Below are 17046 nucleotides of genomic sequence, written 5' to 3'. Positions count from 1 at the left end.
GTGGAACGGCGACTCTTTTACCTCAAAGTGTTCTTTCGAGCATTCGTGCATCTGTAATTATCACCGGATGCACACCAATCGACCCCACGTTACACAGCACCTCACTGCTCAATCCCTGTACAGTGTCCATCTGAATCTTAATAGGTGCCCTGTACCCTGAATTGATTACTCCACTCGTGGGCATGGCCTATTGTGCAGTCAAGCGAGTCTATGGGTCCAATCCATGGTCATCATTAACTCGATTCACAATATACGTGTGATTCATTACATTAAGCCCATACAGGCTACATTCGCCTATGCCAGGTGATAACATGTAAACATTCATTATCTCTTAATCAAACGACATTATCAACGGTTTTGTAAATTTATATAAATTTACCATGCACATTGGATTCAATTGAAGATAAGAAGTATATTTACTTCTTAATAGTGAGATCAAGAGCGTGCATACACTGGTGTATATCAAGTGCATGTACAGTTGTAGGCAGAGGGTGTTAATATACGGTGTTTTGTATACATAGTGTAGTACACACACCAGTGAAACATTTGAATAACCATGGGAAATGCACTGAGATGCATTATCTTTGCAAGAGAGTCCTGGGAGTCATAACATCGTTTTTTAAACCGGCGACAAAGCCTAGGGGTAGCGAGTTCGTCTCTTGTTGCAGAGGTTCACGGTTTGAATCCAGTGGTTGCCCTGATTAATACAGCGGGTGTATTAGCCGTACATATATACGCCATCTGCTTCAGTGGACGTTAAAGTTCCCGAGTCGTCATTAACAAGAGGAGGCGATTGTGTGCCAGCATCATGGTTCAATTTTGCCATGTTTGAAACATTAACTGCAAAATACTAAATTGAAATATACATAGTAATCGTCACCCCCGACTGAGAAAACTTGGCCGGACCCTCCTGAAAGTGATGAGACTGGGAACATAAGTGCAATAACAACAACAACAACAACAACAACCAAAGAGCTCAAGCGATCTTCAACATAACAGAAGCATTCAAAACAATAAAATCCAGATATCAGAGAGCGCCTTTTTATTCTCAAATCTCGGTACCCCAGCGTGCTGTCAACGCCACGGTGAGCATGTCGAGGTTTGTAGCGAAAAAACTCAAGTGGTAAACATTTTCCATGCTACTGAGTGTGTGGATTTAACGACATAGTCCCAGCTCGTAATTTAAATTAAATAGCAATAATGGACACCCTGCATAAATATATCAACTCTACAGTATATATGTATAGTGTGTGTATTTATCACACGGCATACATACACACACACCTCCACCCACGTCTGCCCCCGTCTATGTGTTTCCCCCCCTGTGTTGAACCATCATCAACGTCGTTTACCACCACCTTTCCCACAGAGCCGAGCACTCTGTTCTGGCACGTGGTGCCGGCGGTCACTTATTGCTGACGAGCAGCAGGTAGCGGATACGGCACTGGTTCTCGTTGTACACCAGGTACTCGCTGTGGCTGAAGTTGCTCTGCTTGAACTTTGCGACCTGCACCGGGCGACCCTGGGGCACAGTCACCTGCTTTCCATCTAGTTCCAGGATCACGTCCTTCTTGGGGTCTGCCGTGGAAACGATGACATCAATAAATTCATGTTACAAATGACAACTTTACAGCCCTGTGTGAATCCACCGCTGCTGGATGGAGACATCCCCGTGCTGTTGTATATCATGGGGTTGTTTGGCCATACTTCACCACGCTGGTCAGTGCGATTCAAACATCAATCGCTGCTGTTGTTCGCCATGACCGGGTATCAAACTCAGATCGAAGGGTTTATAGTGCAGTGCGCTAACCGCTGGGCCACCCACTCTACTGCCTGGGACATGGGTAGTAACAAAAGTGCAAAAATCTCGGGTTGAAAATCCTGCAATGCTTCTCTACTTCAGAGGTGTAAGCTCGAAGAAGGAAGTTCTAGAAGGACGTTGCGAATGAGGCAAAGAGACAGAAATAGAATCCTTTTCTGTCACATGAAGATAGCAACATTAAAAATGTAGATAGAGTTCAGATATCCAGTCATGAACATCAGTCAAGATGTGGCTATACATTTTGATGTCTTGCCGGGAAGTGAATTAAAGGGGCGACTGTTCATGATGTGTTCCGTTGTTTGGAGTTTCCACAGTTGCAGTGCGGATTGTCCTTAAATCGCCACTTGTGCATCAGATATCCACATCGCCCATTGAAACGGAAGGCAGGGCTCACCGCTGATTAACAAAATATGGAAGAATATTTTCCAAAAATGGTACCTCAAACCCAACCCTGTGAAAACTGTGGTGTCAGCCTTCCACCATAGCAACATAGAAACAAAATTATCCTTCTGGATGACTTAATGGAGAATGAAAGAGAGGCTTCCCCATCAATTTTGATGGTCAAACGTTCATCCTTTAACTCTTTGTGGTATAACTGTGTTCTTCTATACAACCTGTTCCCCATATCGCAGTTTTAAAAGAGCATACCTGACCAAGACTGTAAGTTTTATTATTTCTTCGCTTAAAATCTTGTGTCACCACAGTAGAACGCCTCTTTTCCGCGAGTGGACGGGGGGTTATGATGACGACGACGGTGCTGGCGAGCTGTACCTGGCTCGACATGACCACGTGCCACCACGCTGTCGTAGCCTGCGGGCGCCTGCTTCAAGCTGCAGTCATCCTTCGTGATGGTGAACTCATTCCCCAGCACCACCTCATTCAGGAACATCACTCCCCGGCCATCACAGGCATAGCCCACTGCCAAGCAGAAGATAAACAACAAAAACAACATCAAGTTAAATACTACCTTACCCCAATGAAAACTCATTCCTTTAGAACTGCTTTTTGTGTTTCTTTTGTTGTCCTTTCCCCACACCTCCTAATCACTCGGTTGGCTACGTACAGTGCGAAAGAACTTCAACATACATACAGTACATACATTAAAAGTCATTACTACTCATAGCAGTAGGATCCCCTGAAAAAAAGGAATGTGGCATTTCATAATCCTTGAAGTGTTTTCTGGTCGTACCGCGTGTTGTTCAGCATGAAAGTAAACTCATAATCAGGAACTATTTCACGCTCTGCCATTGCCATTATGAGCCCCCCACGTCACAAAGATTTGATTTTAAGGATTCATAAATGTGTCGTAAATATCAAGACATTGCTTGAAAATATAATTACTTTTTTATCTGTATGGGTGGAGCAGAAGAGCAGTGATTAGGCCACTGTACTATGAATCCCATGGTTAATAGGAGTGGCGAATGATAACCAATCCGGTCATACATCCCCCACCTACCAACCCACACTGACCAGCATAGTGAAGTCTGATCACACAACCCCCATGCTATGGGGAGGCCCTCATCTAGCAGTGGACTGATGAAGGACTGGATTATAATGTACATATTATATCCTGAAAAAGAAGAGTCCATTATTTGCGAGATTTTAAAAAATGCAATTGGAAAAATTATCGTAACAAATTACGAGTATTCTCTCAAAAGTGTTTTCGGGTTGGACCACCCGATGTTCAGGATGATGTCTGACATTTTGCTCTCCACACGCTGGCAGCTTCTTCGTGAACTGAACTAATTCTTCCGCAACCAAACAAAATGCAGCGCAACCCGAAATCATGTCGGAGAGATATCCCGATGAATTTCTGACCAGCAGATTGAAAAAAAAAATCAATCGGCGACAACAGGAGGCAGTCCAACAGCAACAACAGCACCGCACTGTATTGTGCCGACTTCTCGTTCTGCGACGCGAAGTAGATTCCGCGTCCCACCCGCCCGCCCGAGTGTGGCATGATGCGCAGGCCGCTCTTCAGGATGGCTGCCACCACCGCAATGTTGGTGCCATGCCAGAGCAGACGGCGGTTCGACAGCTCTTCGTGAGCCTTGAATCGCTCGCACTGTCGATGACAGAGATGGACAGACACAGGGAGATGGAGGGAGGGGGCGCGGATGGGAGTGACAGAGATAGGAAGAGAGAACGAGATGGAGATTAGACAGAGAAAGTAATACAGATACGTCAAAACAGAAGGATGGAGGGACACAGACAGGGAGAGAAATGGAGAGATATAGAGGCATAAATACAGAGGGAAGGATTCAGATAGAGAGAAGACAGAGGGACAATTTAACAAAGAACCAGAGGGAGAGACACAGAGAGAGAGAAGGAGAAAGTAAAAGAGACAAAGAGAAAAAGATATATACAGACAGGAGGGGACGATGGTTCAGTATCAGTGGAAGACCATGAAACAAAGCTGACTGAAAGAAAAATATTTTTAAAAAAATACGATTTATAAAAATACACGGGGTGGGGTGACACATAAAGATGTATATAAGTTAAGTCACGTCACCTTAGGCAGTGCTCATATATGAAGGCAGCTCTGTATCAAAGTTGGAAATTTCACATTATTATCACAAGTAAAATCTGTCCATTGGCTCGGGGGTGAATGTGTGAGTACCTCTCCCTCTCTGTTGACTTTCCACACGCAGTTGACTTTCATGTAGGAGGGAGCTGTGGCTGCCACGTACTGCTTAATCACCTGCAGTGGCACATAGAAGAACCTGTTAGGCTGGTGGGTCCAAAGACAAAGATCCCCCGTGTAGCCTTAACAGACTGTTGGGGCAAGTGCTGTTAGCGAGTAGCACCTTTGAAGGCCGGCACAGCACACGAGGGGGTGGATGGCCAGCAACACGCCCTACTGCCTTTTTCTCCCGAGTGGCGTTGTTTACACATCGCACCAGGTACACTTTTGAGTCTGAGTCGACCTAGGGGTGCCCCAGGACCGATTTAGAGAGCATAAATCGCCACTGGTGTTGGCCGTGAGCAGGAATTGAACTCGGGTGGCTGGGTTCGTAGCGCAGCGCGGTAACCGCTACACTACCGCTCCCCACGTGCACATTGAGCAGCATAAGCGTAAAAGGAGATGCAGCCCTTATCTTATAGTATCCCAATCATAACGTTCGTCTATCCAACATGACTTTGAAGCATCGTTTAATGTTAAAAAATAGTCCATTGCAATCATTTTTAGGGACACCACGAAAGCGGTCTAGTTATGACACAAATGAGAGCACTACCATGGTGACCGCCATGATTCAAGCCCACTGTCTTGAGAGTCCATGATACACAGCTTAGCTACAATACTGAGCCAGCAAGATAACAGGTACTTATTTTGTGGGTTGCATCTTCCGTTAATGAACACAAAGCGACTCGATTGACGCCCGCTTCCACGACGCAAGCGCTCACGTGTACCACGCACGCTTCGTGCCCGTTCGTGTGAGCGTGCGCGAGTGCACGCTGCGAGCGAGCGTGCGCGTGTGCGTACAGGGCAGTCTCGCGCTCGTCGTTGGCATGCGGGTGAGCCAGCGGTGGAGGGGGGGGGTGCGTTGCGAGTGTGCGTGCACGTGTGAGCACTCACTGCCAGCTCGTGCGAGTTCTCCCCCAGCAGCTCGAGTTCACACTTGAGCAGGTCGTAGTCGGCGTTGAGGGGGTGTGGGACCTCCACGACGGTGCCCACGTCTCCCTCGCCCCCTGCCGCTGCTGCCGCGCGATCCTTATCAGCCTGGAGCGATTGCGCCAGGACGATGTCTGCCAGCACCTGCCGGGGAAGACACGGGGACGGGAGACGCGGGGCCGATGCATGAGAGATGATGAGACACGTGGACAACAAGACACAGGGATGAGACATGGGAGATACTGAGACACGTGGACAACAAGACACAGGGATGAGACATGGAATATGATGAGACACGTCAACAATAAGAATAAAGGGATGAGACATGGGAAATTCTGGTGACAACTGCACAACAAAACACAAGGATGAGATCATTATGAGCATAAGACAAAGCTGATGATGAGACGTAAGAATGAGACAGGCATAGGGATTAGACATGAGAACCAGATACAGACGAGGCACAAACAGGAAACGCAAGGACAGCATCACACAGGGATGACAGAAATCCAAGGATGAGAGGAGGAGAGGGTAGAGCACAGGAGCAATGAGACGTGGTGACCGTGGAAGTGAAAATAATGCTTGGAGAATGAGACGGGAACGATGAGACTTGGGAAATGCAGACGAGCACGAATCATTGCTGATTTGAGTGCAGCGACTCTAACGCAGAGGTCAGGGTTCAGTTAAATGTTAGTGATTGTATAGCTTTTAAACTAATCTGAATCGTAAGACTTCGCAGTCTCATGAGCTGATAATGAAGTGAACATCATAAAATAAATAATGGTTCCCTCCAATATTTGTCTCTCCGCAAAAAAAAATGTATTTTTACACAATCTAGTCGCCACAAAGCCTTCTGGCAGCGCATATCATCAGCAGCATCTGTTTTGTAGCAAGCTCTGGATCTGTAATTCACTTTCAATGTCTTATCAGCAGTCCAGCTTGTTTGAACCAATATTGGCAAGTTGCCCAATGTTTACAGACAAGGACCCTTGCCCAATGGAAAGTGAACTTAGATCGATTTAATGTACAATAAAAGTAGTGTATTTGTAGATTTGTGCTGTTTCCAGCCATCACCGTGTAGGAGAATACCTATAAAGGAGCACTTTGAAGGCATTATTTGGTGAATCCCATCTGTGTGGATCTTTGCAAGTTTCATCCCATCATATGCATATATTTTCTCTGACCACTCTTGTTTCCTCTCACTTGCAAATATCTCAACGCAAGATCCTTCTGGAAATGAGTCTTGCAACTCGGCGAGCCTTATCCATCATAAACAAATATACATTATTATTTTCAACGCCCCCAAACTCCTCGCACGACGTCCCCTTGGCCTCTCTCGTTTTTTTACCAGCAGCATGTCCTTCTTGTTACGGATTATCTCTTGCGAATTGATCACGGGCGGCCGCATGCGCCCAAAGTTGTGCGGGATGATGGTGAAGAAGGTGGAGCTGAGGCTCTCAAGGTTGCGTTGACCCGCAGCCGTACGCAGGGCCTCCTCGATGGCCTCCAGGGCGTCAAACCCACGGCCGATCTGAGCCTTACTCAGCTTCCCCAGGGGCATCTTTTTCACGTCTGCAGCAGGGGTGACAGGAGAAAATGATAGGCAAATGTTGGTGTATCGACTTGTGTGTGTGTGTGTGGGAATTATAGGAATGTAGCATTTATGCTGATGGGGAGTAAACAGCTGTAAAAAATGTATATGGAAATTACAAACGAGGTGGTGAAAACAAGAAAAAATATCCAATCTTGCATCGAAAACTCAAATTGTAACAGATTATAAAATCTTTATTCGTAATAAACCGTTGTACTGTAATACATGCATCGGTCAGGAGATGCCATGGTTAGAATGGCCAACTCACAATTGGAAAGTCACAAGGTTCAAATCACTGGCAGGGTTTGACTTTGGCAATAATAAATCCGAGATTTTCTATTTTGTGGGAAGTCACCAGCGGTTGTTCTATAGAGATAGGAATGTGGAATTCTCACAAATGATGTTAACCGTGGCCAAGGAATAAGCATGGAGACACTTTGATTGAATTTCTGACTGGAAGTTTGTGTTATGGATATATTTCTCCCAATAATAGGAATGTGCAATATACATAATCATCAGTTAAATAACTGGTGGCCACCCAGACTGTAACCCAGGTTGTCAGCTGTATTGGCTCAGTGCTACAGACATTATCACTCCCCTGACCCATCCAACCAATGCCTCTTTACCCAGATTCATCTCCTTCATGGCATCCTTGAACATGTCGTTGCTGAAGATGAGCGACATGAGGTCCTGTGTCTGCTTCGGTAAGGAGCAGGGCTTTATCACCTTCTTCGTGAGGCTGCCATCCACAGCATCCACCTGAACGTGACAACACAGCCTTGTTAATAATGATGATGTCCTCTCCCACAGAGGCTCAATATTCAATGGCCAGGTGAGAAGGTGGAGTTTTGGATGCAGGGTTGTGGGTTAACATAGATAATTGTGAAATGCACATTTGCACTTGAAGTGACTCGGACCAGGATATGGCAGTACAGAAAGTGGATTCGTCAAGCGATTCGTGTGAAACTATTGAGTTTTATCCTTGCAAATGCATTGGTTTTATTTAGTTACTCTGGTTTACACACATGATGACAAAGAAATGGGCGGAAATCTCAAGGTAGCGCCTTCCAAAAAAATACAATAATCTTGAGAGCTCCTGAGGCTTTCCTAGATCATTATCATCAACTATGATTAATCCACTGCTGCCATGATCAATCCACTGCTGAAAGTAGGCCTCCCCAAGCAATTTCCATCTCTCATCGTGCTCTGATTAAGCAATCATCATCCCGTCTAGTGACGTGTTTTGCCCAAGCACATTTACCTTCCTTAAAAGACAAAGTAAATAATTATATTTAGTTTACCGATCAATTTATTTGTTTATTCAATTTGTGTGCCTATTTACAACCACCTCTTACCTCTGAAACGTGGTGGGGAAGGACTCACCGAGACCACAGGCTTTTCTCCCTCCTCCTCATCGTCTTCGTGCTGCATCTCGATGAGCGTATACTTGCCAGGGTGCGCCGTGAACTCGTCACGTTGCTGCCAGTTGTTCTTGGTCTTGTCCTTGAACTTCTTCTCGAAGTCTTTGATGGCCTCGGCCACGTTGCCGAAGGTCTTCATGGCGTTTTGTCCGCCCTCGCCCTGCAGTCACGTGGACGGACAAGGGGACGATGAGATGCAGGAAGAGGATACATGAAAAGAAAGAGATGAAGGCAAGAATGGAGGGGGGGGGGGGGGAGAGAAAAATAAAACCTCCACGTTTACATGGACATGTATTTGAGCACAAAGAAAATGTATATACTGTGTTTTATTCGATGCTTATAAGTGCTGCATTTAAGTGTGTACATATAGAGGCAAGTTGGTGATGCAGTGGTTAGCACGCTACACTATAAACTCAGTGCCATATGCCACCTAGCGACAGCAAACAGTAGCGAATGATATCAGGACCAGCGCCGAATGCCTCCTTCACCAATACACTCAGCTGGCGGCGACGTATGATCAAGCGATTGACTCTTCAAACGAATGTGGAATGATCCACTGCTGGATTTGGGCCACCAGTGGAGATGAGCACCACTCCACACTCATTTCAGCAGGTAGACACTTTGACTTTGGCAATGCAGTGAGACATCGCATAGCACGGCACAATGGGAGTGGAGTGAGTGGTGTGTGAAGAGGAAGGCATCATTCTGACCACACGGCCCCAGCGTGTCCACGTGTAGAATTTTCCATCGCCTGCGATGAGCTGGATGATGTAGAACTTGTTGTTGTTGTGGCCGATGTTGGTCTGGTTGAGCATGCAGTCATAGTCTTCGTGCACCTCGAGGCCCTGCCGAGGACACCCAGCAACACTCAGGGGCATATCTTGCAAGGCACAGACAAAGATTCCCCCATATAACCTGAACAGACTGTTGGGGTAAGTGATGTTAGCGAGCACCTATGAAGGCCAGGATGGCACAAGAGGGGATAGGTGGCCAGCACCACGCCTGGCCGCCTTTGTCTCCCCAGTGGTGAAGTTTACACACCACACCAGGTACTCATATGAGGCTGAGTCTAGTTAGCGAAGGCCCATGACTGGTTCAGATAATCGTCACTGTTGTTGGCCGTGAGCGGGAATCGAACTCTGGTCGCTAGGTTCGTAGCGCAGCGCGCTAACCGCAGGCAGTGCGACACCAACATTTAGCAACAACTACCATCACCACCCTCGCAAGACGGTATATAACAGGACCTTACCGTTTTGTTAGCCAGATTGCAAGCGGAGTCAATCTTGGCCTTTGCTTTGCTGCCAGGTTCAGTCTTGAGAGCTTTGCGAGTCTCAGTGACCTTGTCCACAGCGGGGGGGACCTCGGGTTCAACCTCAGCTTTCACTTTCTTCTGCCGTTTGCCCTTTGCCGATGCTGCTTTGCGCTTTGGTGCCATGGCTTTGAATAGCTTTCGGCTTCTGTTGACAGAGGTCGAACACCGAAACTGGGGTGAGTGTAAGAACAAATTATTCCCAGTGAAATGTTTCAATAGTTACAATTGTTCACTACTAGTTGTGCTTTCAGTGTATTATTGAGAACCTGGAAGCCTGTTGCATTGGTGAACTATACATAGCAATGCATTTCTGCACAGCCACGTGTTGAAGTTTGTGTACAAACGTCCCTGTTGTATTCGAGTGCAATTGTTTACACATTATTGATTCACGTCAGCATGGAGAAGCCTTCAACCAGCAGTGGATGTGTCAATAGCATGGCATATCTAAAAACGTTTGTCCCGAGTGGTGACATTGCCATGGTCAATCAATAACACTCACGCAACTCTGTACATACAATTCATAGGTGAAGGGGACCAGTGGACTTTGACTCAATGCCTAGAATTGCCCATCCTTGGCCTTAAAGGTATGTCCTCGGACACAATTTCTGTTTGATAGGCTGTGTAAAGTCCACCCGTGTGAAAGAGTGTGGACACATTCAGCACTAGGACACCGGTGCACACCTGTGTACTGTGACTCAGCCCAAGCATTCTTCATCAACAGAGAGCTTTATCCCTCCCAACCTTCTCCCAGCCTTGCTCCCTCCAAGACCCCGTGTCTTTTTTTGTCCACCTCACTCTCTCATTTGCTTTTCTCACCTCACCAAAGATCCCCCGTATAGCCTTAACAGGCGGTTGGGGGCAAGTGTCGTTCGCGAGCAGCACTGTGGCACACGAGGGGAGGGGTGGGTGGCCAGCACCATGCCCGGTTACCTTCGTCTCCCCACCAGGTACTCATTTGAGGCTGGGTCGACCTTGGGGAGGCCCAGGACCGGTTCAAATAATTGTCACTGAGTGGGAATCGAACCCAGAGGGCCGGGTTCGGAGCGCAGGGCGCTAACCGCTGCGCCACCGCTCCCCTCACCCCCCTGCTCGTTCACATCCTCCGCCAATCCTTTCTCTCCCGGCGTCTTCCCACGATCATGCAACAAACAATCCTCCTTGAAATTCGTCTCGGCGAATTGTCGCCGTCCCGACCAGGATACCCCAAGTCCCAGAATCGATCGAGGTCTCCACTGCCCTCTGTCCTTAAAATAGATTGTTTGTAATTATTTTGGTATAAAATTCCACGTGCAAGCCACTTTGTTGAGCTATCATTTGTGGGCAGGTCGCTTCTGAAAAATAAGTTATCTCAGTGGGCTTTACCTGGTAAGATAAAAAAAACCAGTCTAGTTTAATTGTATATATTTTAGTGATTTGTTTACATTGAGAATAGGTTTTCCCCTTTTTCTGCCAATACTTTGCACTCCTATCGTGTTTTGTACTGTTTCTTGTTGTAACGTTCTGACCCGCCCCTACTGGACATCTGCGAAAAAAAGAGCTTTATAGCTCATCGGATTCCTCCACTATAAATAAAGATTCCGATTCCGATCCGGCTCCGGGAATTGGCTCCGGACAAGGACCATGCCTCGGATCGATTCGTCCACGTGAGTTCCACGCGGTTCATGAGACACACACACACGTGTAGTCGCAAATATATAGTACTGCTATCCTCAACACTGCCACGGCGCCTGTGCCAGGCTAGGTGCACTTTGAGGCTATCACGTGAAGTGTCGAAGGCTCGCCGACATAGGAGGTCACGGGACAGACCCGGCAGGTAAATGCGCCCAGCTGTGCCCCACCACCACACACGTAGACACAGGATGCTGCTGTACGTCAAACCCGTGTCAGTGAAGGACGCTGCTGCTGCTGGGGCAGCTGAAGGCCGTCGCCCTCCAACACGACAACGGAGGGCAGAGAAAGCGACGCTCACAACAACGATCGGAGCGCCGGGCGACTAAAATGCAGCGAGTTGACACATCTTGCAGACGTCTCGGTTCAAGCCATCACACCCGAGTCTGTCCCGTGACCCCATCCCAACGAGCCCCTTCCGACACTTTCAAGTGCACCCAGCCGGGCACGACCTCACCGCAACGTAAGTGGGCGAATGTCCATTTGTGACGACAACCCCAATGTCACAACTTAGCATCGTGTACGCAGTCTCGATTGATCAAGTGTGCACGGACACAACCGGTTGAAAAAGATGACAAATCGTACAGCAGTCGCTACAGAGGTGCGCACGTGTGCCACCGGTGTACTGTACCTGTCAATGCTGAGCCAACAACGCAGCACTCGTTCACGTGGCTGTTTTGTTTTAGTCGCCAATGTTAAGTTGATTCTTCTGGGCGAGGCCACGCAATGAACCTCATGCGGCCTAAGCCAAACAATCAATTATGAGACGGTACAGTGAGTACTCGTGTTTCAGAAGAGAAAAATAAACCCCCCCCCCCCCCGCATGAAAAACACCGCTACAGTAATTAAAATCGGCAGGTACGACGTGCAGATTTACACAACAACACCAGCAGCAGCAACACAATGCTCCAATACGCTGTGGCTACGTTCACACGTGGGCAACAATTCACTTTGCTTCAACTGTACTGTCACCATGCACACACCACCACCCCCGGGTATGCTCTCTGTCACGTCATTGCCAATAGAGCAACAGCCCCCGCCAATGCCTTGCACTCAACACGTACATAGAATGCAGTTCAGCTGCGCCGAGACCAACATCACGGTACTCACCTTGCGGCTCTATTTTATAAACGTTGTTATTGTTACAGCCGTTGTCGCTATTGTTGTTGTTGTTGTCTGCGTATCACGGTGTCTACTGCGGTGGCATAGCTGATGCGTGGTGGCGCAGGAGTGACAAATCAAAGGGCCAAAGTGTAAAATAAAAAGGGTCCGTCCCACGAGGGCGGGGCCAAAGCGGGGAGGGGGCGGGGTCGGTTCGAATAAGGGCGGGGGCAGACAGAATAGAGGCGGGGCCAGGCGGAATAGAGGCGGGGGCCAAGTGAAATAGGGGCGGGACTAGTGTTAGAAGAGGCGGGGGCGCTCACATGGGAGGGGCGGAGCCTGTGTGAAAGTGGGCGGTGTTATTGTTGATGTGGGTAGTGGCCACGGGCGTGGGGGCGTGGTGGCGGGGGATGGCCTGACCTGCCCAGGCTTGCCAAAGTGATTGGAGTACATTGTGTCAATTGTGGTCCAGATATAAACAGATAGCCTGCCGTAGCACAAACAGTGTTGTTGTTGTAACGTTCTGACCCGCCCCGACTGGACATCTGTGAAAAAAGAGCTTTGTAGCTCATCGGATTCTTCCAGTATAACTAAATATTCTAATTCTGTTTCAAAAGCAAATAAGATGAATAAGGATACCGGTGGACTGACAACACGACTAACAGTGACTTAATTAAATGGATAAGAATGATAATTTTATGTTATTTATAAAGTGGCAAAAATAATATTATGAAATGTTTAATACTTTCCATTACCCATGACTGGAAGTCAATGGGCATGGAATAGTTTAGGTGGAGTGGGATTGTACATCATTATTTGGCACGCACCTAATTGCCCCATCTCTATATTATCCACCAACCCTGCCTCCAAGTCTGCTGAATATGCAAACAAACATGCTCTGATAATAAAGGCCCCATTGCTTACCCCGAGCTATACATGATCTGATAGTGGCATTGTCTTTGTGCTGTTCGCTTTTTGGCGTTCTATGGTCTGACACTGGTGAGACTAGGCCCTAAAAATGACGTCTGGTTTAAACCAATCAGTTTCAAAGACAAAACCATATATATGCTTTGCAAGTTCACCACAAGTACCGGTACGTGTAGTAAATGCAGACTTGATTCCTTGCAAAAGTTTTCTGTTTGGTGTTTGAACACCTGTTTTATTGCCAGAAAGGGTAAAAACCTATTCTTATTTTTTCATGCTTTGATACTGACAAAAGGTATAAGTTTGATTGAGTTTAATAAAAAAAAATCTTCATAATAAAGGTTTTTGGGTTAGATCGCGTTTATTTATAAATGTGTCGTAACCCTCCACCACCCGACACGGCCAATCAGCAAAAAAAGTGTCACGTTTACAAAAGACAAATAATTCACTACTTTAGCCCACCGATGTGTTGAAGAGTGAATCCACATTAACAGTTTGAGTACGCCGTTTCGCTGGTAAATACATCCAGCATCATCAAGCAATTCGCCAGAATGGTAAAGCCCTCGCTTGCTCCCGGTTTTATATAGAGCAGCAGGGTGACGTCATCACTTAACTCATATCAGGTGCAGTGATTAGAGGCGGAGGGGGGGTATTGTAATTATATAATCGATTAGTAATCAGTCATTGGTTATGATTAGTAATGAGTTGTAGATTAGTAATTCTTTAAATAAAAAAAAATCTTCATTACTGGGTTTAAGAATGAGTGGGTGATTTTCAAGATTTTAACTTTTCATTGTGAGGCTGGTTTTGTTTCAGCAAGGCGGGGCCTGCGGATGAATTTCCGCAATACTGTACAGACATATACAGTCTAATAGGAGAATAGGTTTGCACCTTTCTTTTCTGGCAACAAACAGGTATAAAGATGTTACAACACCAAACTGAAACCTTTTGACAAGGAATCATGTCTGTATGTTTAATTATCAGACATGATTCCTTGTTAAAAGGTTTCAGTTTGGTGTTGTAACATCTTAACACCTGTTTGTTGCCAGAAAAGAAAGGGGAAAACCTATTCTCATATTTTGGTACTGGCAAAGCAGGTCCCATGATACAGTCTAATAGGTTTTTTTTTAATGTGTTTAAGTTTCTATGAAACTCTTTCAACAAACACCAGGGATTGCTATCACCATAGAAAAGATGTAATCCTATTCTTGGACCTGTCTGAACATCCCCAGCAATTGTCTCGACAGTCACACATTCAGATTAGAGATCTGCATCTGAGGCTCTGCAAAGAAGTTGTCACTCCCCATTGAGGTCAGCATTAAGCCATCCATGCAGTATGAAATTCAGAAAAATGTTGACGTGGCCGCAGGCTCAGCGCTGTTTCCATTGAGATCCGTGGTGTGAATTCAGGCAGCTATCCAGTGTGACTTTACCGAAAGAGCTAAGAATATGAATTACTGCAGTCACGAAAGCTTTAAATCAAAAGCTATCCAGTGATTAAGCCGGGTTCTCAGGTATAGGGAGTTAATGGTTTCAGCCCGCTCACCAATCACTGCACAGAAATAAAACATCCCATTGTATCACATTTTATGCTGCAGTTAATTTGGCTATTCCAATTCTGATAATTAAATATGCATTGGTTTGACTGTCATGTGATGAATAGTATTGTAATGCTATGAATGTGGCAGGATGGGTAGGAAAGTGCTACCCCCTACTGTTCCCAGCAGAGGTTACTCGAAGGGATTTCAGAGGCAGATCTATGATATCTGCTTCTGTGGGTCAGTCTCTAACACAAGGGGTTGCACTGTTGTGAAAGAGGTGCACATTCTTATTTGTCTCATAACATGACACTGATAGCCCAGTTGAGACAAAATTGGCGGGAAAAGAGAACAGTAAAAAAAAGCAAATGTAGAAACCTGGGTTAAAATTATTTGGAAAACTAAATAGTGAACAATTATCCAAGGCAAATTCTCAACAATTAACCCTAATATGTTTGTTCGTTGTGTTTGTTTTGAATTTGAGCAGGTCCTGGTGACATCATATCTGTAATCCAGCACTCTGGAGGCAAGTTCACATATTGTAGACGTGTCATTACAACTTCAAAAACTGCAGTACAGAAAGTGGGTTGAGCCCATCTTTGTGGATTGTATTATCCCTTAATATATCCTGTAAATATTTTTCCTCCCACAAACAAATTAATGTAAGTGGCCAAACATCTCAATATAGGACCCTCGTAAAAAAGGACCCGAAAATCAATTTAACCTTCCTGAATAAATGGCATTATTATACACGCTCAGTCCTTATGTTAATCCAGTGCTGGATGAGGGCCTCCCTACATTGTACAGGTCATGGGGGTTATCTTGCCAAGCACTTAGTAATAGCAGTAGCTTGACAGAGGCTATACATTATTATTTTAATATAAATATCCAAAGTGTAATACTGTACCGCAATCATGATTTTCAAATTCCTCAGATGTGCTTCAAAAAGGAGATAATTTCAACAAACTAATACCCTGGATAAATCAAGTACCGTACCTGGAATTTTAATTGGTATCAACGAAATGCCCCAACATACTTTCCGACAACTTAGAATTTAAGATACTACAACTTAGAGACAAGTTGTGATGAACACCTGTACGTCAATGTGACTCCTGTAGGAGGCAGTACAGCAGCAGCTTTATGATGAGAAGACGCAGCAATTCACTCTCGCAAAAAAATATATATACATCTGGTGATACTGCACTGGCAGTCGTGCACAAGCACACGATTATATATTGTTCCTTTTAGGGCAGTGTTAATCACGTATGTGCTGAGTGTGTGTTTTTTTTTAACTTTGCTCCCAGAAGTACGATTATCACGATTTAAGGTTACATGTTTCAATGCATGTTGAAGGGAGTCCCACACGCGCGCGAGTCATCCTGCCAAGGGGACTTCATTGTGCCGGCGCTTGTGGCGCACGAACACAGCTGACGACCAGCCTTTTATTCTGCCCCGAGCCTTTCTCTCACCCACCACTTTATATAAACTCACCCACCCACCCCTCTCTTTCCTTGCCAATACACAACGTATCTTTTTTGGGTTTCCCCTTCAATCCCCTAATCCCATTGTCGCGTCTTCCTTGCCCACGGACCGTCTCTAATTAATTCTCTCTCCGGGCGTGGTTCGTTGACCTTTGCGTGACCCCCCCCCGGCACGAGAACTCTGTACATTATTGATTTGAACTCTGTACATGTATTATTTTCAGAATAATTGTAATTGATGAAATGATGGACCATTACACACCTGTCCTTATGAACGCCAACAATACTTTTTTGATCACTCCACAACTATTAGGTACAGTATTTAATTTCAGACTGAGGCGGCCTAGCAGAGGTTCAGATCAAATTAAATCCCAATTTCCTCTTGCGAGTGATTGCAGTTGGGTCAAAGTACACCTGGTATTTGCAGCTATATCATGGTACCTTTTTGCCAGTATCAAAGTATGAAAAATACTTTTTTAAATATATATAAAATAACTAACTACATATTCTGTTACGTGCATTGTATGTGCTGTTCGCCTTTTGGCGTTGTTCTCTTGTCTGACACTGTGAGCCATCAA

The 17046-nt window shown here is 45.8% G+C and overlaps 1 protein-coding gene across 2 annotated transcripts; it reads right to left on the bottom strand.

Annotated features, from left to right (window-relative positions):
• Positions 1–1027: 1027 nt before the first annotated feature.
• On the bottom strand, positions 1028–12674 carry PARP3 (poly(ADP-ribose) polymerase family member 3). Of its 2 annotated transcripts, XM_032963186.2 has the most exons (12): positions 12535–12668; positions 12056–12166; positions 9694–9901; positions 9155–9289; positions 8407–8604; positions 7650–7782; positions 6781–7004; positions 5400–5579; positions 4443–4523; positions 3710–3887; positions 2594–2740; positions 1028–1578 (listed from the first exon to the last, which is right to left on the bottom strand). In XM_032963186.2, the coding sequence occupies exons 3-12, from the start codon at positions 9877–9879 to the stop codon at positions 1406–1408; spliced, it is 1635 nt and encodes a 544-aa protein (XP_032819077.1). In that variant the 5' UTR covers positions 9880–9901; positions 12056–12166; positions 12535–12668; the 3' UTR covers positions 1028–1405. The 2 variants fall into 2 exon arrangements, with proteins under 2 accessions (XP_032819077.1, XP_032819078.1); XM_032963187.2 differs by lacking the exon at positions 12056–12166 and having other exon boundaries at positions 12535–12674.
• Positions 12675–17046: the final 4372 nt, after the last annotated feature.

Source organism: Petromyzon marinus, chromosome 30, assembly GCF_048934315.1.
Source record: "Petromyzon marinus isolate PM22_M1 ecotype Great Lakes invasive population chromosome 30, UKy_Petmar_22M1.pri1.0, whole genome shotgun sequence".
In the NCBI taxonomy this organism is placed as follows: Eukaryota; Metazoa; Chordata; class Hyperoartia; order Petromyzontiformes; family Petromyzontidae; genus Petromyzon; species Petromyzon marinus.
Note: the sequence above shows the minus strand (reverse complement) of the source record. Positions and strands in the feature narration are given on the sequence as shown.

Excerpts from the sequence above, each read along its gene's own strand:
- PARP3 (XM_032963187.2), bottom strand. The coding sequence starts at position 9,879 with ATGGCACCAAAGCGCAAAGCAGCATCGGCAAAGGGCAAACGGCAGAAG. Across the intron at positions 9,290-9,693 it reads GCAATCTGGCTAACAAAACG|GGCCTCGAGGTGCACGAAGA; the intron begins GTAAGGTCCTGT and ends TGTCCTCGGCAG. Across the intron at positions 4,524-5,399 it reads AGAACTCGCACGAGCTGGCA|GTGATTAAGCAGTACGTGGC; the intron begins GTGAGTGCTCAC and ends GTGCCACTGCAG.